Source organism: Pleurodeles waltl, chromosome 2_2 (genome assembly GCF_031143425.1).
Source record: "Pleurodeles waltl isolate 20211129_DDA chromosome 2_2, aPleWal1.hap1.20221129, whole genome shotgun sequence".
In the NCBI taxonomy this organism is placed as follows: domain Eukaryota; kingdom Metazoa; phylum Chordata; class Amphibia; order Caudata; family Salamandridae; genus Pleurodeles; species Pleurodeles waltl.
In genome coordinates this window covers 1,146,848,739-1,146,874,701 of record NC_090439.1, presented here as the reverse complement: position 1 = coordinate 1,146,874,701, position 25,963 = coordinate 1,146,848,739, and the positions used below count along the sequence as shown (strand labels likewise).

The 25,963-nt window shown below is 51.6% G+C and overlaps 1 protein-coding gene across 1 annotated transcript in view; it reads left to right on the top strand.

Moving 5' to 3' along the window:
• LOC138282978 (fucolectin-like) overlaps window positions 1–25,963 on the top strand; it is a 78,097-nt gene that overhangs the window by 15,125 nt on the left and 37,009 nt on the right. Inside the window, exon 2 of the mRNA XM_069221068.1 lies at window positions 22,438–22,511. Coding sequence (XP_069077169.1) covers window positions 22,438–22,511 — 74 coding nt within the window. The remainder of the gene's footprint in view (window positions 1–22,437; window positions 22,512–25,963) is intronic.

The following is a 25,963-nucleotide window of genomic DNA, read 5'->3' as shown; positions in this document are numbered from 1 at the left end:
GATCTAGTTGTTAGTAAATCTAACTTTACTTTTCTCTGCAATTTTAATATTCATGCGGATGAACCAAGTAATGCCATGGCTAAAACACGGCTAAAACACTACAGACCTTGAGGCGCTAGGTCTCACACAAATAATTAATGGCCCTACACTTACCAAAGGTCATATGATCGACCGTGTGTACAACAACATCTCAGAACTTTCATCTCAGACACCCCTTTCTCTGTCATGGTCCGAATACTTTTTAATTAGGCTCATGATACCCAATACCACCACTGACACAGGTCGGCACTGGTCTAAGCTAAATTGCAAGGAATGGACCTCCGCCCTTGAGAACACTAGAGCCATTCTCCTTAATTCTGCCCTAAGTTCAGCAGGCAAATTCAATGAATGGATCTCCACATCCTTAGACTCTGTACTACCAATAAAAACTGTCACCCGAAATGCAGGGCATAAAAAATCACCATGGTTCACTCCTCAGCTATTGCTGCTAAAAATGGAGTGTAAACATCTCGAATGAAAGTGGAGGAAAACTTACGATATGTCTGCAAAAAACAGATTTAGGAAAACAATTAGACACTTCCATACAGATATTTATAGTCACACAGTCATCATATTATGCACCTAACATATATCAGTCCTCCAACTCTCCCAAAGAAGTCTTCTCAATAGTTAAAGAAATCATTCAAGTGCCCTCTCACACCAATCTCACTGAAGCCTCCAAGGAATATAGCAATAATTGGGCGTGTTTATTTCAAAAGAAAATTCTAGACATCTATTTAGCTTTTCCAGATATGACTACCCAGAATGACAACCTTGCAGGCCAGGCTCAGGCTCTAAACTTCAAAGATCCTCTATTAGATTTTCCACCCCTTACTGAGGAATCAGTAACTAACTTGTTACACACTATAAAATCAGGATCTCCACTGGACCCTGCGTCTCCTCACATTTTGGCATTAGGTTCAGACATGATTGTCCCTGCTCTGACTAAGGCCTTAACGAGTCTTTGATACCAGCCCTTATTCTGTCACATTGGAAACATGCTATCATTAAACCTTTACTTAAAAAGCCTCATCTAGATACAGCCCTATTGAGAAACTATAGGCCAATTTCTCTCTTGCATATAGCAGCTAAATTGATTGAAAAATATGTCAATAGACATCTGGCAAGTTTTCATGAAGAACATAAGATTCTTCATCATACTAAAATGGGCTTTAGACCCCAATATAGTACAGAGACTGCCCTTCTGGCAGTAGAAAAAGATGTTCAACGACGACTGGATTTAGGGGGCGCTGCTGCCATCATTCTATTGGACCTAAGTGCTGTTTTTGACACCGTAAATCATAACATTCTGCTTCACTGAATTTTCCATGCAGGCATCAAAGGGCGTGCTTTGAAATTTGTCTCCTCCTTTTTCAGGGATAGAACATTTCAAGTTCTTGATTGCTCCTTTTTTCCCCAACAGCCTTCCTCTCAGCTGTGGTGTGCCCGAGGGCTCCTCTCTCAACCCTACGTTATTTAACATCTATATGTCCCCTCTGGTTGAGATTGTGGAACCTTACGGGTTGTCAATGGTTTCCTATGCTAACAATACACAGCTGGTCTTCTCATTCTCAACCATCTCTAAGACAGGTCAGCCCAACATGACACCCTGTCTTCAAGCAACAGCTAGATGAATGGCCAGCTGTAAACTTAAGCTGAATGAAGAAAAAATGCTGGTGTGTAATTATGGCCCACTCAAATCCCATTCTCTGCTCCCTCATGGGTTGGAAGGCCTGCCCCCACCAAGAGACAACATAAAGGGGTGATTCTAACCCTGGCGGTCGGTGATAAAGCGGCGGTCAACCCGCCAACAGGCCGGCGGTCCAAAAAATGGAATTCTGACCCTGGCGGGAACCGCCAACACAGCCCGCCACTTTAACACTCCGACCGCCACGGCGGGACAAACAAACAGCGCGGCGGTCACCGCCAACAGACAGGCGGCAGACAATGTACCACCCACCCTATCACAACTCACCAATCCGCCACCTTTTCCGGGGCGGGAGCCCCGCCGATAAAAACACGGCGGAAACAGACTACGAACGGGAAAACGCTCACCTCTATGCACTCCACGAGGAAGGAGGACAGCATGGAACCCGAATTAAACATCCTACCTGCTCTCGTCTACCTGCTCATCTACCACGAGTACGAACGCCGGCGCAGACGACAACGGTGAGTACTGCACCTACGACACAGGGGAGGGGGGAGGAGGATAGGTTACGGCAAACACATATGCGACCCCCACCCCCCCCCAAACTATGTACACACCAATGCAGAGCAACAAGTCACAGTGACACCACCCAAACCCCCCGGAAAAATGCAAAGACATAATTAAATAGAGAAACAAAATTTATGTAAAAAATAGCCTCTGTTAAGTCATGGTCAAATAGCAATAAAAATAATACAAAAGAAAATAAATATTTTGTGCAATCGATAAACCGAGACAATTAGTCCTGCACATTTAACGAAATTCCAAGTGTCCGTGGGCCAAAGTGTATCAACACAAGGGCAAAGCCCACACAGGAGACCTGAGTCCGTTGGAGAGAACACTGCTGGGGCATCTGATGATAAAACTACAGGCACCTCAGGGGGAAGGGAAGGGGGGGCACCACAGCCACATGAGTCCACGACGCCAGCTCCACGAAGGGGCCACCATGCCCACTGTGCCATCCTGGGGAGTGCAAAGCCACAGTCTCTCAATGTCTCTACAGTGGGTGGTTTGCCCACTGTACAATCCTGGGGAGTGCAAAGCCACAGTCTCTCAATGTCTCTACAGTGGGTGGTTTGCCCACTGTACAATCCTGGGGAGTGCAAAGCCACAGTCCATCAGGTGGATTACAGAGACCACTGGTCATGGAGGAGGCATGGTGGGCACAGTGAACCGTGAACAGTAGCTCGACACAGAACCAGCACTGTCATTGTGCCAGAGGTGCTTTATACGGCGGGGCCCAGCGGAGCGGTGCTTGAGACGGCGGGGCCCAGCGGAGCGGTGCTTGAGACGGCGGGGCCCAGCGGATCGGTGCTTGACAGGAAGGGCCCAGCGGAGCGGTGCTTGAGACGGCGGGGCCCAGCGGAGCGGTGCTTGACAGGAAGGGCCCAGCGGAGCGGTGCTTGAGACGGCGGGGCCCAGCGGAGCGGTGCTTGAGACGGCGGGGCCCAGCGGAGCGGTGCTTGAGACGGCGGGCCCAGCAGAGCGGTGCTTGAGACGGCGGGGCCCAGCGGAGCGGTGCTTGAGACGGCGGGGCCCAGCGGAGCGGTGCTTGACAGGAAGGGCCCAGCGGAGCGGTGCTTGAGACGGCGGGGCCCAGCGGAGCGGTGCTTGACAGGAAGGGCCCAGCGGAGCGGTGCTTGAGACGGCGGGGCCCAGCGGAGCGGTGCTTGACAGGAAGGGCCCAGCGGAGCAGTGCTTGAGACGGCGGGGCCCAGCGGAGCAGTGCTTGAGACGGCGGGGCCCAGCAGAGCGGTGCTTGAGACGGCGGGCCCAGCGGAGCGGTGCTTGAGACGGCGGGGCCCAGCGGAGCGGTGCTTGAGACGGCGGGGCCCAGCGGAGCGGTGCTTGACAGGAAGGGCCCAGCGGAGCGGTGCTTGAGACGGCGGGGCCCAGCGGAGCGGTGCTTGAGACGGCGGGGCCCAGCGGAGCGGTGCTTGACTGGAAGGGCCCAGCGGAGCGGTGCTTGAAACGGCGGGGCCCAGCGGAGCGGTGCTTGACAGGAAGGGCCCAGCGGAACGGTGCTTGAGACGGCGGGGCCCAGCGGAGCGGTGCTTCAGACGGCGGGGCCCAGCGAAGCGGTGCTTGACAGGAAGGGCCCAGCGGAGCGGTGCTTGAGACGGCAGGGACCAGCGGAGCGGTGCTTGAGACGGCGGGGCCCAGCGGAGCGGTGCTTGAGACGGCGGGCCCAGCGGAGCGGTGCTTGAGACAGCGGGGCCCAGCGGAGCGGTGCTTGAGACAGCGGGGCCCAGCGGAGCGGTGCTTGAGACGGCGGGGCCCAGCGGAGCGGTGCTTGACAGGAAGGGCCCAGCGGAGCGGTGCTTGAGACGGCGGGGCCCAGCGGAGCGGTGCTTGAGACGGCGGGGCCCAGCGGAGCGGTGCTTGACAGGAAGGGCCCAGCGGAGCAGTGCTTGAGACGGCGGGGCCCAGCGGAGCGGTGCTTGAGACGGCGGGGCCCAGCGGAGCGGTGCTTGAGACGGCGGGCCCAGCGGAGCGGTGCTTGAGACGGCGGGGCCCAGCGGAGCGGTGCTTGAGACGGCGGGCCCAGCGGAGCGGTGCTTGACAGGAAGGGCCCAGCGGAGCGGTGCTTGAGACGGCGGGGCCCAGCGGAGCGGTGCTTGACAGGAAGGGCCCAGCGGAGCGGTGCTTGAGACGGCGGGGCCCAGCGGAGCGGTGCTTGACAGGAAGGGCCCAGCGGAGCGGTGCTTAAGACGGCGGGGCCCAGCGGAGCGGTGCTTGAGACGGCGGGGCCCAGCGGAGCGGTGCTTGAGACGGCGGGGCCCAGCGGAGCGGTGCTTGACAGGAAGGGCCCAGTGGAGCGGTGCTTGAGACGGCGGGGCCCAGCGGAGCGGTGCTTGAGACGGCGGGGCCCAGCGGTGCGGTGCTTGAGACGGCGGGGCCCTGTTCAGCGGTGCTTGAGACGGCGGGGCCCTGTTCAGCGGTGCTCTTCTGCACGGCGGGGCCCTGTTCAGCGGTGCTCTGCTGCACGGCGGGGCCCTGTTCAGCGGTGCTCTTCTGCACGGTGGGGCCCTGTTCAGCGGTGCTCTTCTGCACGGCGGGGCCCTGTTCAGCGGTGCTCTTCTGCACGGCGGGGCCCTGTTCAGCGGTGCTCTTCTGCACGGCGGGCCCTGTTCAGCGGTGCTCTTCTGCACGGCGGGGCCCTGTTCAGCGTTGCTTGTCCAGTAATTCAAGGGAGCCAGACCTGGCCTGGACTCCCTGCTAAGTCGCCCTCCGACCATGCAGTTGCTGGACCCTTCGGTGACGGAGTCCTGGGCCCTTGGGTGTCCTCCCTTACACCCGAGATTGGGCTTGTGGTGCCCTCCTGCTCCGCACGCCTGCTGGCTGACTTCTCCGCCCTGCTGCCCTTTCGCTCCTTAGATGAGGCTCTCTGGGCCTTGCCTCCCCTGGATGTTGTTGCAGGTGAAGTGGCCGAACTTTGGTCCTTGGGGGCAGCCGTGTCAGTCTTCTCACGGCGGCCCTTGAGTTTCTGTGTCCTCTTGCCAGGGGGTGGGCTGGCTGTCCCCTTGCTGCTGACAGATGTGTCACTGCTGCCAAAGGGTGGACTCCAGAACCCATGCACTACAGTGACACTTGTAGCTGGGCTGGTGGTGGCTGAGGTGCTCCTCGGACTCTTAGCAGATGGAGGGGGTGGGTCAGGGGAGGGAAAGAGGTTAAGATTGGAAAGGTAAAGTTTTTTAGGACCAAGGTAAAGGGTGGGAGTAGTGGTGATGGGAGTGGAGGAAGAGGATGTGGTTGTAGGAGAGTCAGGTGTGCTGTCTTTGGACCCCTACAGAGGTGGGGGGCGGGGGCACTGGGCCATGCCTAAAGGAGAGGACTACACTACAGAAAGCGCCCTGGCCTAATGTCACCCACAACCCTCCTCCCCCACCCAGATGCCTCCACTGTGCATATAGATAGCAGAATGTGCTGATACTCACCCCCTTGTGTCTGCTGTGAGGTCCTCAAGCGCCCATCCAAATCAGGGTAGGCCACCGCCAGGATCCGGGACATCAGGGGGGTCAGGGTACGACTGGCACCCCTCCTAGGTTGGGAGGCCATCCCCAGCAGTGACTCAGCGGTCTTCCTGGTCCCGCGGCAGATGTCCTCCACCTCTTGCGGCAGTGGGTGCCCCGTCTGATGTGGACCCCCAGGGCCCGGATTTCCTTGGCGATGGCACGCCAAATGTCGACTTTCTGATGGGCGCTGACCTATTTGACATGTACAGGGTGGGAAAGTAAATATCATCATTTATCTGCATGTTAGATGTGATTGCCCCCCCCTCCCCAACTTTGCCATGTGGCACATGCTCTCATCTGTCGTGCGTTGCACTCCTCATTCGCTCCCCACCCCACCATCTTACATCCACCCCACTCAACACAGGCATAGCCCATTCAATGTGCACCCAGTGTACTTACCTGTTGGTCTGGAGGACCGTAGAGTAACGCATACTGGGGGAAGACCCCATCCACAAGTTTCTCCAACTCTTCAGACGTGAAGGCAGGGGCCCTTTCCCCAGTCGCAGCAGCCATTGTCTCTTCCAGACCGAGGTCACAGCAGCACTTGCAGTATAGGTCCTCTCCTGTGGATGATCAGATCTCGAGTGATTAAGCAGATAGATAATGGCGGTCACGCCCGCGGCGGTGCGTACCGCGACCGCCGGCGCACATCCTCATTGGCTCCTGAAACCCATAGGCTTCAATGTTAACCAATGCGTCTTCGTACAGCGGTCTTCCACCGCCTACCGCCACGGTGTGCCACGCCAGCGCATTGACCTCACATCCCATTGTCCCACTTCACAGGTCAGGCAGCCGCCATTTCAAGGGCCCACATGGCTTAATTTAAACTGCATCACACAGGCCTAGGCCTTGCATTGCCACACATACACGCCTTTCAATACATAGATAACCGTGTGCTATGCAAGCTGTGGTGAACGTACCTGTGATTTGCTTGACTCCATACTCCATGTTGTCCTTCCTAGGCACCGTCCGCTGGGACTTGCGAGGAGAAGGATGAATCCTCGCGTGTACCGACCGCTGGTGGACCTGTCGACAATGGAAGAACGCCATATCATACTACGTTACCGACTTGACCGTGCCACTATACATGAACTGTGTGCCCAGCTGGAGCCAGCCCTGATGTCCCCCATCCGCCAACCCACATGAATTCCCCCTCTAGTGCAGGTTCTGTCAGTCCTCCATTTTTTGGCAAGTGGCTCATTCCAGACAACAGTGGCCATGTCATCTGGAATGTCTCAGCCTATGTTTTCTAAGATTTTGTCCAGAGTGTTGTCTGCCCTGATGAAACACATCCGGAGCTACATTGTTTTCCCTGAAGAGGCTGATTTGGCCACTGTGAAGGGTGATTTCTATGCCCTTGGACATATCCCCAACATCATTGGTGCCATTGATGGGACCCATGTGGCTTTAGTACCCCCAAAAGACGATGAGCAGGTGTACAGAAACAGGAAAAATTACCATTCTATGAATGTCCAGGTGGTCTGTTTGGCTGACCAGTACATCTCCCATGTAAATGCCAAGTTCCCTGGGTCAGTGCATGACGCGTATGTTATGCGTAATAGCAGCATCCCTTATGTGATGGAACAGCTACAGAGACAACGTGTGTGGCTAATTGGTGACTCTGGTTACCCCAACCTGCCTTGGCTATTGACCCCAGTGAGGAATCCCCGGACCAGGGCAGAGGAACGATACAATGAGGCCCATGGTCGAACTAGGAGGATCATAGAAAGAACCTTCGGCCTTCTGAAGGCCAGGTTTAGGTGCCTGCATATGACAGGTGGATCCCTGATGTACTCACCAAAGAAGGTGTGCCAAATCATCGTGGCCTGCTGTATGCTGCACAATCTAGCATTGCGACTGCAGGTGCCTTTCCTGCAGGAGGATGGTCCAGATGGTGGTGTTGTAGCAGCTGTGGAGCCTGTGGAGAGTGAAGAGGAGGAAGACGACGGGGACGACACAGACAACAGGGACACAGTTATCCAACAGTATTTTCAGTAGCACACAGGTAAGAATCACCCACGCCATTTAACATTTACTTAAAGCCTCCTGCATCTCTACTTTGTGTATTTCCCCACAATTCTTTTTAACTGATTTTTGATGTTCCCTTCCCTTTTCAGTGCTGTATGACCCACTGCGTGACTTCTGCTTGGTTAGCCCATGGACTAAAGCTTATTGACATCGGTATGTTGTCATCACAAATTGACTGAACATTATTGAACAGTAATATGTAATACATTTGTAAAAAATACAGGCTGACTCCTGAATGATTTCAGTGCAATGAGTGATTTATTTATAGTGCTAGATATTGGTACATGATATTAAAACGGTGATGGATGATGGTGGAGTAATGTCCATGGCAGAGTCCAGTTCTCAGTTTCACAGGTGCATTGTCCATATGCCTGTGGAAGGATGGAGCAGGGGCTGTTTAAGGTTGGACAGGGTGACAATGTGGGACAGTGGGATGACATCAGGGGGTATCTTAGGCTGGCGGGTGTCTTGGCATCCTACTCTGTCTTCCTGTGAGATCTCAGGTTCCGCTTGCGGGGTGGTTGTTCTTCAGCAGGAGGTGGGGTTCTGGTGGCCTGTCGTTGTGGTGGGGCCTCCTGTCCACTAGCGCCGGCGGAGGTGGTAGGCTGTTCCTGGTCCTGGTTAGTGACAGGGGCTCTTTGGGGTGCCACATGGTCCCACAATGTGTTTTCTATCCGGTTGAGGGCCTGGACTATGGTCCCCATAGCGGTACCGATGTTCCTGAGTTCATTGCTGAACCCCATGTAGCGTTCCTCCTGCTGTGCCTGGATCTCCGTGAACCTGGCCAGTACCGTCGCCATCGTCTCCTGGGAGTGGTGGTATGCTCCCATGATGGTGGTGAGGGCCTCTTGGAGAGTCGGTTCCCTGGGCCTGTCCTCCCCCCCCTGTCGCACTGCAGCCCTCCCAGTTGCCCTGTTTCCCCGGGCCTCTGTCCCCTGGACGGTGTGCCCACCACCAGTGCCCCCAGGTCCCTGTTGTTGTTGGGGTGTTGGGTTAGCCTGGGTGCCCTGTAGTGGCGGACACACCGCTGATTGACTCGTCCTGGAGACAGAGGCATGGGCCCGCTGGGTGGGGGCTGTGCTGATATTTCCAGAGGGGGTTGGGTCTGCTGTGGCCTGTATCTGTGTGTGGGGAACCGACTGTCCAGAGGTCCCCGATGGTCCGGGCTGGTCATCAGGTTCTAGGTCGACAGAGCTGCTGTCCTCACTGGGGGCCTGTTCTGAGGGTGGGATGGACAAATCTGGACCCTCCGTGGCGATGTGTTGGCGTTCGGGCCCTGCAGGGGTAAAAGAGTATGGTTATTGCTTTTGTGTGTGCCATAGCGTGCATTTTGTGAGTGCCCTTGTCCACCAGTGCTGGCATTCCCTTGTGGGAGGTGTTGTGAGGGTGGTTGGGGGGGGTGGATGGGTATGTGCAGTGGTCATGCATAGGTGATGGGTGTCTATGGTTTGTGTTGGCATTCAGGGGTTGGTGTTGTTTAGGGTGGGTTGTGCTGGTGAGACATTGGCAGGGAGGATGTGTGCTGGGGGGTTGAGATTGGGGGTGAGGGTGGGGGTGTGGTTTGGCATGCTGGGGGGGGGTGAAATAGTTGAGAATCGACTTACCAGAGTCCATTCCTCCGGGTACTCCAGCGAGGCCATCAGGATGCATGATGTTTACTACCTCTTGCTCCCATGCTGTGAATTGGGGTGGAGTGGGTGGGGGTCCGCCGCCAGTCTTCTGCACAGCGATGTTGTGTCTTGACACCATCGAGCGCACCTTCCCCCGTAGGTCGTTCCATCGCTTTCGGATGGCTTCCCGATTTCTGGGATGCTGTCCCACAGCGTTGACCCTGTCTACGATCCTTTGCCATAGCTCTGCCTTCCTGGCTATTGTGGTGTGTTGCACCTGTGTGCCGAAGAGCTGGGGCTCTACCCTAATTATTTCCTCCACCGTGACCCTGAGTTCTTGGTCCGAGAACCTGGGGAGTCTTTGGGGTGCCATGGGGTGGTGTGGATGAGGTGTGCGGTGGTGTTTGTGGTTATGTGCGTGGTGATGTGTGCGTAGACGTGGTGTGGGTGATGATGTTGGGTTCCTGTGTGTGTTGTGCTTTGCGTTCCCTGTGCTCTCTCTAAGTGTATTGCGCCTTCTCTCAGATATTTGGGCGTGTTTGTGTTGGCGTGGCGGTGGAGGTTTGGTCATCTCCAGTTTATCGCTGCCCGCTGATGAGGCGGGCTTCCGTGGATGTCGGGTTTTTGGCGGTTTCACAGTTGGAGGTCAGAATGGCGGCCGCGGCGGTAGAATGGCGGTCTTCTGACCGCGGTAAGAGCCTTTTACCGCCGAGGTCAGAATGACCCCCAAAGTCCTTGGATTTTTGGCTGGACTCCTACCTGACTATGGACTATCAATCTAAAATGCTGGCAGCCACCTGTTTTAGTCTATTTAGGCTTCTTAGGAAAGTATTTACGATATGTCCTTTTCAAGCCAAAAGACTAATCACTCAGGCTCTAATAACTACACACCTGGGCTATGGAAATATCCTCTATCTGAGTTCACCTCAGTATGTACTAAAAAGACTTTAGGTGGTGCAGAGCGCCACAGCACACCTACTTATGAACATACCCAGACACGTGTCCGCAAAACCTGCTTTAGTTTCCCTTCACTGGCTGCCTGTGGAACAAGGGATCATCTTCAAGGCCCTCTGCACTTTGCACAGAGCTCTGCTTAAAAGGGTCTGGCCTTTCTTAAACAGATTGCAACTCCCTACATCCCTCAAATGGCTCTTAGATCGTCATCGGCCTCTTTAATTAGCGTTCCACAGATTAAGAAAGCAAGATGGGGAGCTTGATCTTTAGCATTTAGAGACTCAAATCTCTGGAATTCCCTTTCTTTGGAGCTCCGCCAGAATAGTCAAGAAATTTCCTTTTGTAAGAATTTGAAGACACCTCTGTTCACAGCATAAGTTGCCTCCTTGTCGTTCTGCTTCTGCCATAGCTCTGGTAGGCCTTCGGTTAGCCATGCGCTTTACAAACTCCTAAACTAAACTAAACTCCAGCCATGAATATTCTAGAATTGTTTGTGAAGTACACACTTAGGCCTAACATTTTGCAAAATTTCAGTAAGGGGAGGAATTTCCAAATACTCAGTTGATACAATTTGGGGTACTAAAAACTGCGCATGCTGTATAGTGCCCATAGCATGGTCCTGTTCTGAAATATTGATGAACACATGACATCACACTATTTTGAGTTTATTCTGATGGCTTTCGTAATACTTGCCAACCCCATGTGTTACTTCACTCTAACCAGGCTTGACTCAACAGGTATAATCCCATTTTTGGCTGGATGGCGTCTAGGCAGTTATGTCGCTGCAATGAGTGGCTTTCAAACATACACGTGGCAATGTACCCACAGTAATAAATACTCAGACACACTTTTGCTGGTGAATGTTTGTACGCTAGATGGGTCCTGCTTAGTTACTGCCCGACCGCGCCTACCAGACACACCTTTATTAATTTCCACACGTGATCTCAGAGTGTCCCACTTTGGCTGTGGAACATGGGGAATAGTCTCTGGAGTCCCCTCATGGGATGTCCAGGATGGTAGTGTCTGGGTTCCCAGTTGTGCCACTGGGCTGCAATGCTACATAGGCCTCTCCTGTAGTGTGCTACAGGCTGCTTCCTGTGCCCCACCCAGACGCTGCCACTCTAGCCCAGTGAGAGGCACAGTGGCCATTATGCAGCGCAGAAAGGCTCTCAGACTGCTGGCTTGCTGAATTACTAGCCCACTCCTGGGAGCAGGTATATGGTGAGATCTGGTGTGTGATGATCAACAGCAGTCAGTGTATCCAGCAGTAGTTTGTTTAATGAAGACTAATACTCCATCTGTGCACCATGACATGATGTGGTTTGGCAGATCCAGCCTGACAAACTATGAGGCTCTTGAGCCATCTTTGTGGATCGTTTAGTCCCCGCAACGAAGCCAGCCAGCTCCGGTGGCCACTTCTCCAAAGGCGGACTATGCTCCCAGAGTGCTAGAGATAAGCAGGATATTTGACAGGGGAGGGATGTGTCTGAAGTTCTGGGCTTTGAGGCAGTTTAAGGAAGACTAGGCTGATAAAATCACTCAAAGGCAGCATCAAAGCTAACAAGGTGACTGCCCACAGGGAAGCATGCACATTTGATGGGGGAGGTCTGAGAGGCTCCAGTATGAGCTGGCTACGTAGCATTAAGGGGAAAGATGTGGAGAGACCTCAAGAAATGCTGCTTGCGAACTGGTCATGGTCATTGATGGCAGTTTCAGAGGTGGCATTACGAGTTTCAGCAATTCAGCTACCAAAGGCAGGATTGGACACCCACAAGGTTAATGGTTCAGAGTTTACAAAAGAGCAAAACATGGCTCCAGCGAGAGAGGGAGAGTCCCCAGCAGGCCATAGAGGGGACAGGGCAGTTAAGGGTAGACAGACTGACTTTTTAAGAATTGGATTCAATGAAAATGAAGGCCAGCCTTGAATCAGTGGAAGAACTGATCTAGTTAAGGACATGCAGCCCAGTTAGGTATTGGATAGCCACATTTTGTTTAGTAAAGTCAGACAGAAATGACAGTTGAGCAGGTAGTGCAAATTTCGGCAGAGGTCTGGAACAAGAATTGGGCCATTTGTGATGCCAAAAATGCTTTTTCAGATCTACAAACATCCAAACTGTGATTCACCAGAATCAAAGCTTGGGTGTTGAAATCGCTATTTGGAAGGGGTGTGTTTAGGGCATCTCTTCCAAATAGCAATTTCCAGTGTTGTGTCAAGCTTTTGCAACTGACATGCAGTCGCAAAACCTTGGTTTTGTTTACCACCAACTCAAAGTTGATGATGGTTATGCATTTCATAGGGACCCCTTCCCCTTTGTGAAAAAAATGTTTTAAGAGCAGGCAGTGCCTGCTCTTAAAAAAAGAAAACAAAACATTTTGGGCCTCATTATGACATTGGCGGTAAATCCCGCTTACCGCCATTGTGACGGCCGCCAACTCACTGCGGCGGATATCCGTTCACCATATTATGATACAAACACACCAATTCAACAGAATTCAGCCACAGAGGCAAATCCGCCAGACCAAAGGTCAGTGATAAACTGGCGGTATCAAAACCCACACCGTTACGGCAACAGAACAACGCCCACCACATTATGAACCAAGAATCACCACAGCGGATATTCAACGTTGGTAAACCATTGGCGGTGCATACTGCCACGTTCACAATGGACACCCACATACAAAACAACACCACATTGGACAATTCAAACAACACACACGTGACACCCATACGCACACCACACCCATACACCCACACCATTATGAAACACACACACACACATTACCCACAACCCTTTATGAATATAATTAATTGGCGGGAGACTGACACCAAGACCACTGACACAACTACATACACACACCACATACACCTATACAACCCTCATGCACCCCACTTCACACGTTCCAACACATTACCCAACACACCCTCACCAACACACATCACAGAACACCCATGGCACCACAAAGGCACCCCCGTTTCACTGAGGAGGAGTTAAGGGTCATGGTGGAGGAAATCGTCAGGGTAGAGCCACAGCTGTTTGGAGCACAGGTGCAGCAAATATCAATAGCCAGGAAGATGGAGCTATGGCGGAGAATCGTGGACAGGGTCAACGCCGTGGGACAGCACCCAAGAACAAGGGACGACATCAGGAAGAGGTGGAATGACCTACGTGGGAAGGTACGTTCCATAGCAGCAAGACACCCACTCACTATTTAGAGGACTGGTGGTGGACCCCCACCTCCTCCCCCACAACTCACAGCATGGGAGGAGCAAGTCTTGGCAATACTGCATCCCGAGGGCCTGGCTGGAGTCAGAGGAGGACTGAACTCTGGTAAGCCAACTTCCAACAATTATCACCCCATACCTGCATGCCATCACATACCCTCACCGTCACTCCCATCACTCCACTCCTTCCCACACACTCCACCATCACATCTCACTAACCCCAATGCCAAGCTCTGCATTCTGTACCAATGCATGGACACCCCTCACAGCCCTGCATGGACACTCATCACTAAAGCATGCACAGCATAGAGAACTAACAATCCCACCATACACTAACATACACAAGTAAAAGCTGGCAGGGCAACACCAACCATAGAGGGGAAACCAGGGATGTACAATATGTCATACACATTAACCATAACACATTATTTACATCCCCCCAGGTACCCCAGCCAATGTCACCGGAGAGGAGGTGCCAGCACTACCCAGTCCCCAAAAGAAGAGGCCCACAGTGATGACAGTAACTCTGGTCTTCAGGATCTGGATGATCTACCTGGCCCATCGGGGACCACTGAACAGCCGGTTACCCAAGCCCAGCCACAGACCACCACAGAGCCTCCCCCATCAGTATCCAACACAACAGCACCCACCGAGAGTCCCCAAACCTCTGTCCCCAGGACACGTCAATCAGCAGTGTGCCCACCTGTACAGGGACCGCAGACCACACCTCGCACCCAAGACAATCACGGACCTAGGGTCAGTGGCAGTGGGCAGACGGTTCAGGGGACAGAGGCACAGGCCACCAGGGACACTGGGAGGACAGCTGTGAGCCAGTGGGAGGACAGGTCCAGGGAACCAACTCTCCGGGGGCACTCTCTGAGATCCTGGGAGCCTACCAACATTCCCAGGACACAATGGACCAGATCCTAGACAACGTGCAGGAGAACAGGTGGCTGCAGGAGGGACAGTACCAGGGATCAGGGAGGACTTGCATGCCATCAACAACACCGTGATCTCCATAGCAGGGATGCTGGCAGACATGGCCAACATTATAAGGGAGGCAGTGTCACACCAGCCGGCCCCTGCCACTAGCCATCCATCTGAACAGCCTTCCACTTCCACTGCCGTTAGTGGCCAGGAGGCCCCATCCCAGGACTCACAGGCTACCAGCACCCCTCCCCCTGCAGAAGGTGAACCACCCTGCAAACATTCCCTGCAATCCAGACAGAAGCCAGAGACACTTGCCAAGACCCCGCCAGGAAATTAGACTCTCCTGATTGTCCCCCTTGTGTCCCACTCAGTCACCCTGTCGACCTTGAACTGACATTGCTCCCCTTCCTGTGTCCCCTTGGACAATGTACCTGTGCTACCAACAGACTGGAACAATACCCTGGACTTTCCTCCATCATCACCCAATCCCATTGCACTTTTCCCTCTATATATTAGCACTTCAATAAACAGCCTTGGATAAAAATCAATTTCGAGTATGTCATGTATTTCAGATATGTATCGATTGAAACAGATATAACCGTTGCAAATGAATTGTACATAGAATGAGCATAGAATTAAGGACCTGTAGCTGGCTGTCGTGATCACACCAGGAGTATGTGTCAAATCACTAACATCTGCAAAATGAATAGTGAGAGGGAACAGTACGTGGGCATAGAAGTGGGAAATACCAGCCTGCCAATGCCACGCAGAATACAACCAAAGTCATAAAAATGTAAAGTTGCACTGTCTCACCTGTGAGTCATTGGAAGTACTGACGGATTACAGATGTTCTGTTTTCCACATCCTCATCCTCTGCCTCCTCTTCCTCACTGACCACAGGGTCCACTGATGCCACAGGGGCATTTTCAGTCTCCTCCTCCTTCAGAAAAGGGACATGGCGTCTGAGGGCCAGGTTGTGCAACATGCAGCATGCCACCTCTATCTGGCAGAACTTCTTGGGTGAGTAGCACTGGGATCTACCTGTTAGATGGAGGCACCAGAACCTGGCCTTCAGGAGGCCAAAGGCCCTTTAAATTATCCTTCTGGTTCGCCCATGTGCCTCATTACAACTTTCTTCTGCCCTTGTCCTAACATTCCTCACAGGATCAGCAGCCATGATAGGTTTGGGTAACCAGAGTCACCTGCAAATATTGAGGGACAACATTTAGCCACACACTATCCTGTGTGTCCAACATCATAGCCATACACCAGCATATACTGGTTGGGAACCAGGGCTCACCTATTAGCCAGACCCTGTGCCTCTGTAGTTGGGACATCACATTTGGGATGCTGCTATTCCTCAGGACAAAGGCATCATGCAACGACCCAGGGTAGTTAGCATTGACGTGGGAGATATACTGGTCGGCCAAGCACAACATCTGCACATTCATAGAGTAGAAACTCTGACTTTTCCTGAACACCTGTTCATTCTGGCGGGGGGACACATGCAATATGTGTTCCGTCAATTGCCCCAATTATATTGGGGATGTGTCCCATTGCATAAAACACAGCCTTGTCTGTGGCCAAATCTTCAACCTGGGGGAATGCAATGTAGCTGCACATGTGTTTTATCAGGGCACACAACACTCTTGTCAGCACTATTGAGAACATTAGCTGTGACATTCCTGCTGCCAAGCCTACTGTCACTTGGAAAGAACCAGTTGCCTGGAAATGGAGAACTGATAGCACTTGTATAAGAGGGGAGATCTCAGTCAGATGACAGATAGCAGATATCGGGTCAGGCTCCAATTGGGCACACAGCTCTATAATTGTGGCCATGTCCAGTCTATAGGTGAGTATTATGTGCCTGTCCTCCAGTGTAGCCAAGTCCACCAGGGTCTGTACACAGGGCTATGTCTCCATCTCCTATTCATCTGCAACGGTGGGAATCTAAGGGACAAATGAGTGAGGAGGCTGTCACAAACTGAACAATGGAGCCACAACAGTAGTCTGCAATCCGTAAACAAGTAATGGGTCAGTGTGATTTGTCCAGTATGTGCCTATTTCTCCTGTGATGCAGCATTATTCCATAGGCCTGCTCCCCAGTGAAATGGTGTCCGCTTCTCCTGTGTGGAGGGACAGGTAGAAGTGAGGTAATGCCGCAGACGTTGTGCACCGTGGCGGGAGGCAGTCAGGAACTGCCGGGCAATTCATCATTGGTTAAAATTGAGCCCTATGGGGTAGAGTGGCCAATGGTGATCTAAGCCGGCGGTGACGGTATGCACCGCCGCAGACATGGCTGCCATTTTATATCTGATTCCTCACTTGTTTCCTGACCTTCTATAGGAGAGGACCTACACTACATGTGTTGCTGTGACCTGTGTCTGGAACCTACCATGGCCCGTGTGACCGGGGAAAGGGCCCCAGTCTTCACTTCAGAGGAGTTGGAGAGACTGGTGGATGGGGTCCTACCCCAATACGGACTGCTGTATGGGCCTCCAGACCAACAGGTGAGTACACTGTATGCACGATGCATGTGGCATGAATGTATGGAGGTGTGTGTGAAGGCATCGTATAAGCGGGGAGGGATGTCCTTTTGGCTGGGTACACATTGAGTGCTGGGCTATGTGTGTGCCAATAGTGATGGAAATCGGTATGGTGGGTCATTTGTGTGACCGGCTGGACTGTTTGTCTAATGGTGTTCTCCGGTCTGTATTGCCTCTGCAGATCAGCACCCATCAAAAGATGGGTATATGGCGTGCCTTCGCCATGGAGGTGCGGCCCCTGGGGGTCTATGGCAGGGAGAGCACCCACTGTTGCAAATGGTGGGAGGCCTGAGACGCTGGGCACGGAATACTGCGGAGGCCCAGCTGGGGATGGCCTTCCAACGAGGAAGGGGTGCATCTCGAACCCTGACCCCCCCGATGGCATGCATACTAGCGGTGGCCTATCCAGAGCTAGATGGGTGCTTGAGGGCATCACAGCAGCCACAAGGGGGTGAGTACAGTGGCATTCATTGAAAGAAATGGCTGAAGGGGTGGTATCCGGGTGGTGGGTGGTTGTCAGTGGGTGCCCCTAGGCCAGGCCAGACATAGCAGCGTATGTCCTCTGGTGGCCAAGAGTCTGAAGGGGAACTACTGCCTCCCTAGCTTGTAAGCATCCACTAGTGGTCAGGGCTCCCTCATCCTCCACTCCCATTACTTCTCCCTCTTCCTGCCCCAATGTCCCTAAAAAGCTTTTCCTTTCCACCGTTGACCTCTTCCCTCCCCTTCCCCCTCGTCCTGCACGTATGGCCAGGGTATCAAGAACCCAGCAAAGCACCTCAGCCAAACAGTCCATGGGCCCAGTTTCATCAGCACCTACTTGTGGTGGAAAGGATTCCAGGCCACAAATACTGAAGGGGAAGAAGCCTGCACCAGCCAGCAGAAAGGGGAAGGAGCCTGCACCAGCCAGCAGGAAGGGGAAGGAGTCTGCACAGCCATCAAAAAATGGAAGGAGCCTGCACCAGCCAGCAAGAATGGGGAGGAGCCTGCACCAGCCAGCAGAAAGGGGAAGGAGCCTGCACCAGCCAACAGAAAGGGGAAGGACCCTGCACTAGCCATCAAAAAGGGGAAGGAGCCTGCACCATCCAGCAGGAAGGGGAAGGAGCCTGCACCAGCCATCAAAAAGGGGAAGGAGCCTGCACCATCCAGCAGGAAGGGGAAGGAGCCTGCACCAGCAACTGTCACAGAGCCTCCACTGCCAGCCGTGGTTGTGCAGCCATCGGAGGGTGCAGGGGCTGAGCATGAGCCTCTCACAACCACCACCACCACAGTGCAGCCATCTGAGGGTGCAGGGGCTGAGCAGAAGCCTCCCACTACCACCACCACCACAGTGCAGCCATCGGAGAGTGCAGGGGCTGAGCAGGATCCTCCCACTACCACCACCACACTGCAGCCGTCACCGCAGGCGGACACCATATGGTCCAGCCTCCATGGGCTGCTGTGCGGCCTGCCCCCACCAGAACAAGTGGGGTATTCACCCACCCGAGAGACTGTGGCCTTGCAATCCCCAGGACAAAAAGCACAGGTCATGTTGCCCCCTCCAGAATCAGTGGGCTATTCACCCACTCGAGAGACTGTGGCCTTGCACTCCCCAGGACCAAGCACAGGGCATGTTGACCCCTCCAGAACGAGTGGGCAAGTCACCCACCTGAGAGACTGTGGCCTTGCACTCCACAGGACAATGAGCACAGGGCATGTTCCCCCTCCAGAACCAGTGGGGTATTCACCCCCCCAAGAGACTGTGGCCTCGCACTCTCCAGGACCAAGCACAAGGCATGTTCCCCCTCCAGAACCAGTGGGCAAGTCACCCACCTGAGAGACTTTGGCCTTGCACTCCCCACAACAAAGAGCACAGGGCATTTTCCCCCCTCCAGAGCCAGTGGGCAAGTCACCCACTTGAGAAATTGTGGCCTTCCACTCCCCAGGACCAAGCACAGGGCATGTTGCCCTCTCCAGAACCAGTGGGCAAGTCACCCAATTGAGAGACTGTGGCCTTGCACTCCCCAGGACAAAGAGCACAGGGCATGTTGCCCCCCTTCAGAACCAGTAGGCAAGTCACCCACTTGAGAGACAGTGGCCTTGCACTCCCCAGGACAAAGACCACAGAGCATGTTGTCCCCTCCAGAACCAGTGGTCTTGTTTCTGCATCCGGCTGAGGTATCCCCCCTTCCCCTGAGGTGCCTGCCTATTTGCCCACTGATGCCCCTGCAGTGTTCGCTCCGTATTGGTGCAGGGAATGAGTGGGGCCTGGGACTTTGCCATGTGGCACATGTGAACTGAGGACTGGGCTGTGTCCCTTTTTTGTACATTTGTACATATCTGTTGGATTGCAAAATCGAATAATGAATTTTGATGTTGATCTTATTACAATCACTTTAGTCAATTCCTGTTGTCCTTGCATTATTCAGCCGATTTATGGGGATAAATTGTTTTTTTGGTGCAGCTGGTTGTGTGTATGGTGTGTGTGTCTGGGGTGTGTATGGTGCGTGTGTGTGTCATTCTCATTTTCCTCCCTCCTTCCCTTGTGTGTTACGCGGCTGTACTCACCGTCGTCGTCTTTGCCGGCGTTGGTGTTCATGGTGGAGCATAAAGTAGAAGGTCATCGGAAAGACTTGCAGTTCTGATTTCCATGGCGGCATGGTTCTTTCCTGTGTCTCCAATGGTGAGTCTTTTGACTTCTGAGCTCTGTTTCCGCCAGGCTTTTGATAGCGTTGGTACCGCCCGGAAAAGGTGGCGGTTTGGCATGTCATAATATGGTGGTCTTCCGCCTGGCTGTTGGCGGCTACCGCCGTGGTAACTGTTGTTTCAACCCCCGTGCTCACTATGTCGCCAGATTCAAGTTAGCCTGGCTGAAGAGGGGAGATACCCTGAAGCCGGTCTCAGGATGCTTGTTTCTGGTCCAGGGAGGACCTGGCCTGGCAGTTTGGGCTGAACTGTTCCCATGGGGAACAGGGTCAAGACTGATTTGCATATGGCTGGGTCCAAACTGGAATGGCACGGTGAGCAAAAAAACTGATGGATTAAACCCAGATATGTTACTGGGGATGAATGTTTGATTTGGTCTACATTCCGTCCATCAACTGTTCTTTTTGCATTTGTTGTTTCCACCCTGGCGGGCGGTGTATTACCGGCACTTTATCACTGACCGCCAGGGTCGTAACGAGGGCCTTAATATTTTAGTGTTTAAATGGATCCCGTTTTCCTTTAAGCAGACCACCATCCCTGTGATGGCAGGCATTCCTAATGGGTCCCAACACGTGACCTACCTCAATAATATTCATGAGGTAAGTTGATTTGCAATCCATTTGGAGTTGCAAGTATGAAACTAAACGTTTCATACATAAGGAATAGTGATTAACAAATAGCGATTTGAATAAAATCACTATTTGGAAATCGCTTTTCCAACTCTTTGTACATGTGGCCCTAAGTGGCTGCTATTCAGAACACCAGTTTTTTAAAACAAGATTAACCCCCAGATACAATTGAAATGCTTCAGATGTTTAAAAGAGGGTGAGGGCAACTGGCAGCATATTATTTGGGGCTGTCCATCTTGTTACATCACAGGTCGAAGTATCATGTGATTATTCAATATATTGCATAAACTTGAGATGAGGGTCCAAAACTGACATCTTGTTCCTGCAAGCTGGCCACTGCTTAGTGACTGAAAATTTTAGGTGCAGGTCAAGACCTCAGAAAATTAGTTTTCCAATCAGAAAACATTGAGTAAGCCACTCAGGGCCATTTTTACCAAAATGTCATGCAATGCAGCAAAGCAACTAAGCTGTGTAAAAGGGATAGGGCAGGAATGCACCATATTTACCAATATATAGGGGCTTCCTGCTCTCTGTGTACACTGAGGCACAATGTGCTGCCTAGCACCAATGTTGGTAGCCTTGCAGGATGTGGAGGACGTAGTAAGAGAGGAACTCCTTTAGATCTCTGTGCAGGCAATTGTCCCACCTCATGCCCGCATCCTATGGGGCTCCTTCATCCGTGACTACACGGTATAATTTTCCAACTTCAGTTGGAGTGAGGTCCTGAACAAAGGTGGTGACCTTTGTAGGCTGAAACATGTTGACTACTTTTAAAGATCTGAAGGATATGTTATCCATCACTATCACATCCCACTTCTGTCAATCTTGCCCCTACCCTAGTTCACTCCTAAAAAAACAGCACCTTTTCAGGATAGGAGGTAATTTTATTTCACTTCACATTTTCACAGATCCCACTTTATGTCTACATTAAGAGATTCTCCCTGCTGGTAGAGGTAAGACCCCGATAATGAGGCTATCGACCATTAGTACATCAGCGGATAACAATATACTGACTATCCAGATCAGCTGGTGAGGGTCACAAAACATCTCCCTTGTCACAGTCCTAGATTTTTTGGGAGGGTAGATGAACACTTTGGGCCTGATTATGACCCTGGCGGACGGTGGAGGCCGTCCGCCAAGGTACCGCCGCTGAATGACCGCACCGCGGTCAAAAGACCGCGGCAGCCATTTAGACATTTCCTCTGGGCCGGCGGGCGCTCTCCAAAAGAGCGCCCGCCGGCCCAGAGGAAATGCCCCTGCAACGAGGACGCCGGCTCAGAATTGAGCCGGCGGAGTTGCAGGGGTGCGACGGGTGCAGTTGCACCCGTCGCGTATTTCAGTGTCTGCTTAGCAGACACTGAAATACTTTGCGGGGCCCTCTTATGGGGGCCCCTGCCGTGCCCATGCCATTGGCATGGGCACGGCAGGGGCCCCCAGGGGCCCCGCGGCACCCCCTACCGCCATCCTGTTCCTGGCGGGCGAACCGCCAGGAACAGGATGGCGGTAGGGGGTGTCAGAATCCCCCATGGCGGCGCAGCAAGCTGCGCCGCCATGGGGGATTCTAAGGGCAGCGGTAAACCGGCGGGAGACCGCCGGTTTACCCTTTCTGACCGTGGCCAAACCGCCGCGGTCAGAATGCCCTGCGGGGCACCGCCGGTCTGTCGGCGGTGCTCCCGCCGACCCTGGCCCCGGCAGTCTGAGACCGCTGGGGTTAGAATGAGGGCCTTTATGTTCTGCAAGCGTTGTAATTACAATTCTGGTTATGGGTGGTGCTCATTATTGCTCAAAGGAAGGGATGGACTGTAGCAGTGTGGTTTCCCAACTTAAAATCAAGTTATTCTAGGATAATTTAGATAAATTCTGCCTACATTATGTAGAAAGACAAGGAAGATCAGGACTCCGATGTATGAAGATTACCAATAAGTAACCAGGGCAGAATTGATAAGGAGCCAGTCCAGAGCTGATGGCTGACATGGATTAATGGTATTATTTCTTAAATTATAGTGTGGGAGAGGATTGTGATCAGTGGGATCAGATATTATATGTTCACCCATGTGATTCTTTTTCTCCCATAGAATGCTGGCTGCCCTGATTATTTTGCTTGGGGTAACAATTCAAGAAACTGAGAGCTGTTTTCCAGAACCTGGTGGTAAGCAAATACCAAAAGGAATCCATTAACTTGTTTGCAGGATTTAATCATTAAACATTAAAAAGAAAAACAGTGTGACATTGTAATTGAGTCATCCACACATGCATGTGTGGGGACTAATATCACTTTTGTCAGGAGATTAAAGTACCAACATACAATAAAGATCCTAACACTTCTTTGCAGTACATTTTTCAACAAATGTTATTTATTATCAAAAATATTTTTATTTTATTTAATATTTTCAATTGTAATCAATATAATCATTAAAACCCAGCTCAACAGTAGAATAATCAATCATTACCTATTGCTCCTTAGAATTCTCTGTCCTGTGACTGCAAACATTTTACATAGCCTTCATCAGGAACCCAGATCTTCTGTTAGTAAATTTGTCTCAAGGGAGTGGGCATAATTTATTCATGGTCGGAGTCACATCAAATACTCTGACTTCTTTTTATGGCCAGGTGCTCACTCGACTCAAAGGTCATATTGCTATGATCTGCCCGATCTTAAATTCGCCACTTATTCCTTAGTAACCTTGTTTTATTCTTATTTCTTAATATTTCTTCAATATATCCATCAAGACTGCAAACTTTACATTATCAGAAAGGAGCCGGTGCAACATAGATGCAGTCACAAGTTTGTAAATGACACATTTCGCTCAAAGTTCACATCTGGGGGTCTAATAGTACCTGTGAAAGAGCTATGGCTTTAAGGCAGCTGGATAGATCTGCCAAAAAGCAGTGGGTGTTCTGTCTGCTCTAATTGGAGTTGAATGGCATCAATGCTCTGTATATAGGGTGGATGAAACATCTGTCAAATGTTAGCTGATGTCCCTCATTTACCAAACTCTAAATCTGACCGAGTTATTCCATCCTAAATAATGCTGTAATAGATTTACTGTGTGCATCATTTCTGTTAGACTTTTCATCCTTTGCGTGGTTTCCCTTAACTTTTTGCCTCTGTTCCCCAAGTTGTTGATGTGTGCTGGACTCTGATTTTACTGTTTTTGTTACTCTGGGCACTTTACCACTGCTAACCAGTGCTAAAGTGCAAGTGCTCCTGTTTAAAATGTGTATGTAATTGGTTCTCCATGATTGGCATATTTGTTTTACTGTTAAGTCCCTAGTAAAGTGCACTATAGGTGCCCAGGGCCTGTAAATCAATAGTTACTAGTGAGCCTACAGCACTGGTTGTGCCACCCACGCAAGTTACCCTGTAATCATGTCTCAGACCTGCCACTGCAGTGTCTGTGTGTGTATTTTTACACTGTAAATTCGACTTGGCAAGTGTACCCACTTGCCAAGCCCACTTGCCCACTTGCCAAGCCTAAAGCCTGTAAGGCACCACTAAGGTAGACCCTAGGTAGCCCCAAGGGCAGGGTGCAGTGTATGGATAAGGTAGGACATATAGTAATGTGGTTTATATGTCCTGACAGTGAAATACTGCCAACTTCGTTTTTCACTGTTGCAAGGCCTGTCTCTCTCATAGGATAACATGGAGGCTACCTTTAAATATGATTAAAGTGTAGATTCCCCTAGAGAGTAGATGGACATGTGGAGTTTGGGGTCCCTGAACTCACAATTTAACAATACATCTTTTAGTAAAGTTGATTTTAAGATTGTGCGTTTGAAAATGCCACTTTTAGAAAGTGAACATTTTCTTGCTTAAACCATTCTGTGACTCTGCCATGTTTGTGGATTCCCTGTCTGGGCCAGTTTGACAGTTGGGTTGTTTTTCACCTCACACTAGACAGTGACACAAAGGGAGCTGGGGTGTAACCTGCATTTCCTGATTAGCCATCTCTGCTAGGAGGGAGGGGTGGAGTGGTCACTCTCCTCTGAAAGGACTGTGCCTGCCTCTGACAATACAGACTCCAACCCCCTGGTGTGTTTGTCTGAGGCCTTGTCTGGGCAAGGCGGGATTTCACAAGTAGGTGTGAGTCCCCTTTGAAGAAAGGTGACTTCAAAGACTAAAATGGGTATAAGAAAGGCACCCAAATCTACAGACTTTAGAAACACTTCTGGAACCAAGAGGAACCTCTGCCTGGAGAAGAGCTGATAGCTGAGGAAGAAGCGCTGCCCTGCCTGTGACTGTGCTTTGTGGAGCTTTCCTGCAGTGCTGCTTCTGCCAGAGTAAGAGGGCAAAGACTGGACTTTGTGTGCCTTCCATCTTGTGAAGAAATCTCCAAGGGCTTGAGTTAGAGCTTGCCTCCTGTTGTTTGAAGTCTCAGGGACAGCAAATACTTCTCTCTGCCAGCACCTGGAGTCTCTGGAGAGACTCCTGCTCCGACAAGTGGAGCCCGATCCAGTCCCTTGGCCCTTGAAAGGAAAGCTGGTAGACATCCAAGGAAATCTACTTCAGACGACTCCGGACCGACGCCGCTGCTGAATCCGGTGACTCCTCCTGCACCGACGCCGTGACCTTCGCTGGAACGTGACGTTGTTCGCAGGCCCGACGCCGCTGCAGTCCCACTGAAGTCCACGACTCCGTAGAAGTAACCGCACCACGTCGTGACCGATACCGCTCGAAGTGCGTGGATTCAACGTTTCACACAGACGCCGCGATCCCCGACTTCGCGCATCAGCTTGTTTTCACTCTTCACCAAAGGTACTGTACTTGGGGGTCTACATGACTCCGTGCCCGGCGCCGCTGGTGTCGGGTTGTTGGGAACGACTCCGTCACGACGCAGTGTTAACATCTCATCTAAGCATTTTTGTTTCTAAGCGCTATTTTTGAGTTTAATCTAAAACAATTCATAACTTGTCTTGTTTTGTTTTAATATATATAAATCCTATTTTTCTAAACTGGTGTCATTTTGTAGTGTTTTCATTAAGTTACTGTGTGTGTTGGTACAAATACTTTACACCTAGCATTCTGAGGGTAAGCCTACTGCTCTGCCAAGCCACCAAGGGGGTAAGCAGGGGTTAGCTGAGGGTGATTCTCTTTTACCCTGACTAGAGTGAGGGTCCTTGCTTGAACAGGGGGTAACCTGACTGTCAACCAAAGACCCCATTTCTAACAATTTCCAATAAAATGAAAATATGGGTAGGTCTCCTTCCTAAAAAATGCTTTATTGGATCAGAAACTTGTATTAGAAGAGCTGCAGTGTTATTGGTATCCCTTTCTACTAAGGGTTGGACGCAGGAACAAAAGTTGTCTTGAAACTGAACATTCACATTTGGACATAGCCTCTCTAATAAGTGTCTGTCCGTCTGACTCATTTTTAAATGCAATTCAGGAAATACCAAACAATGCACAGCATCTGTCTGTTCAACAATCAATGAATCAATCAGTCTATTTATAAAAGCGCACTACATACCCGTGAGGGTTTCAAGGTGATGGGGGGGGTGATACTACTGCTCGAAGAGCCAGGTCTTAAGGTGTCTCCTGAAGGTGAGCAGGTCCTGGATCTGTCTTAGGTCAGACGGGAGGGTGTTCCAGGTCTTGGCGGC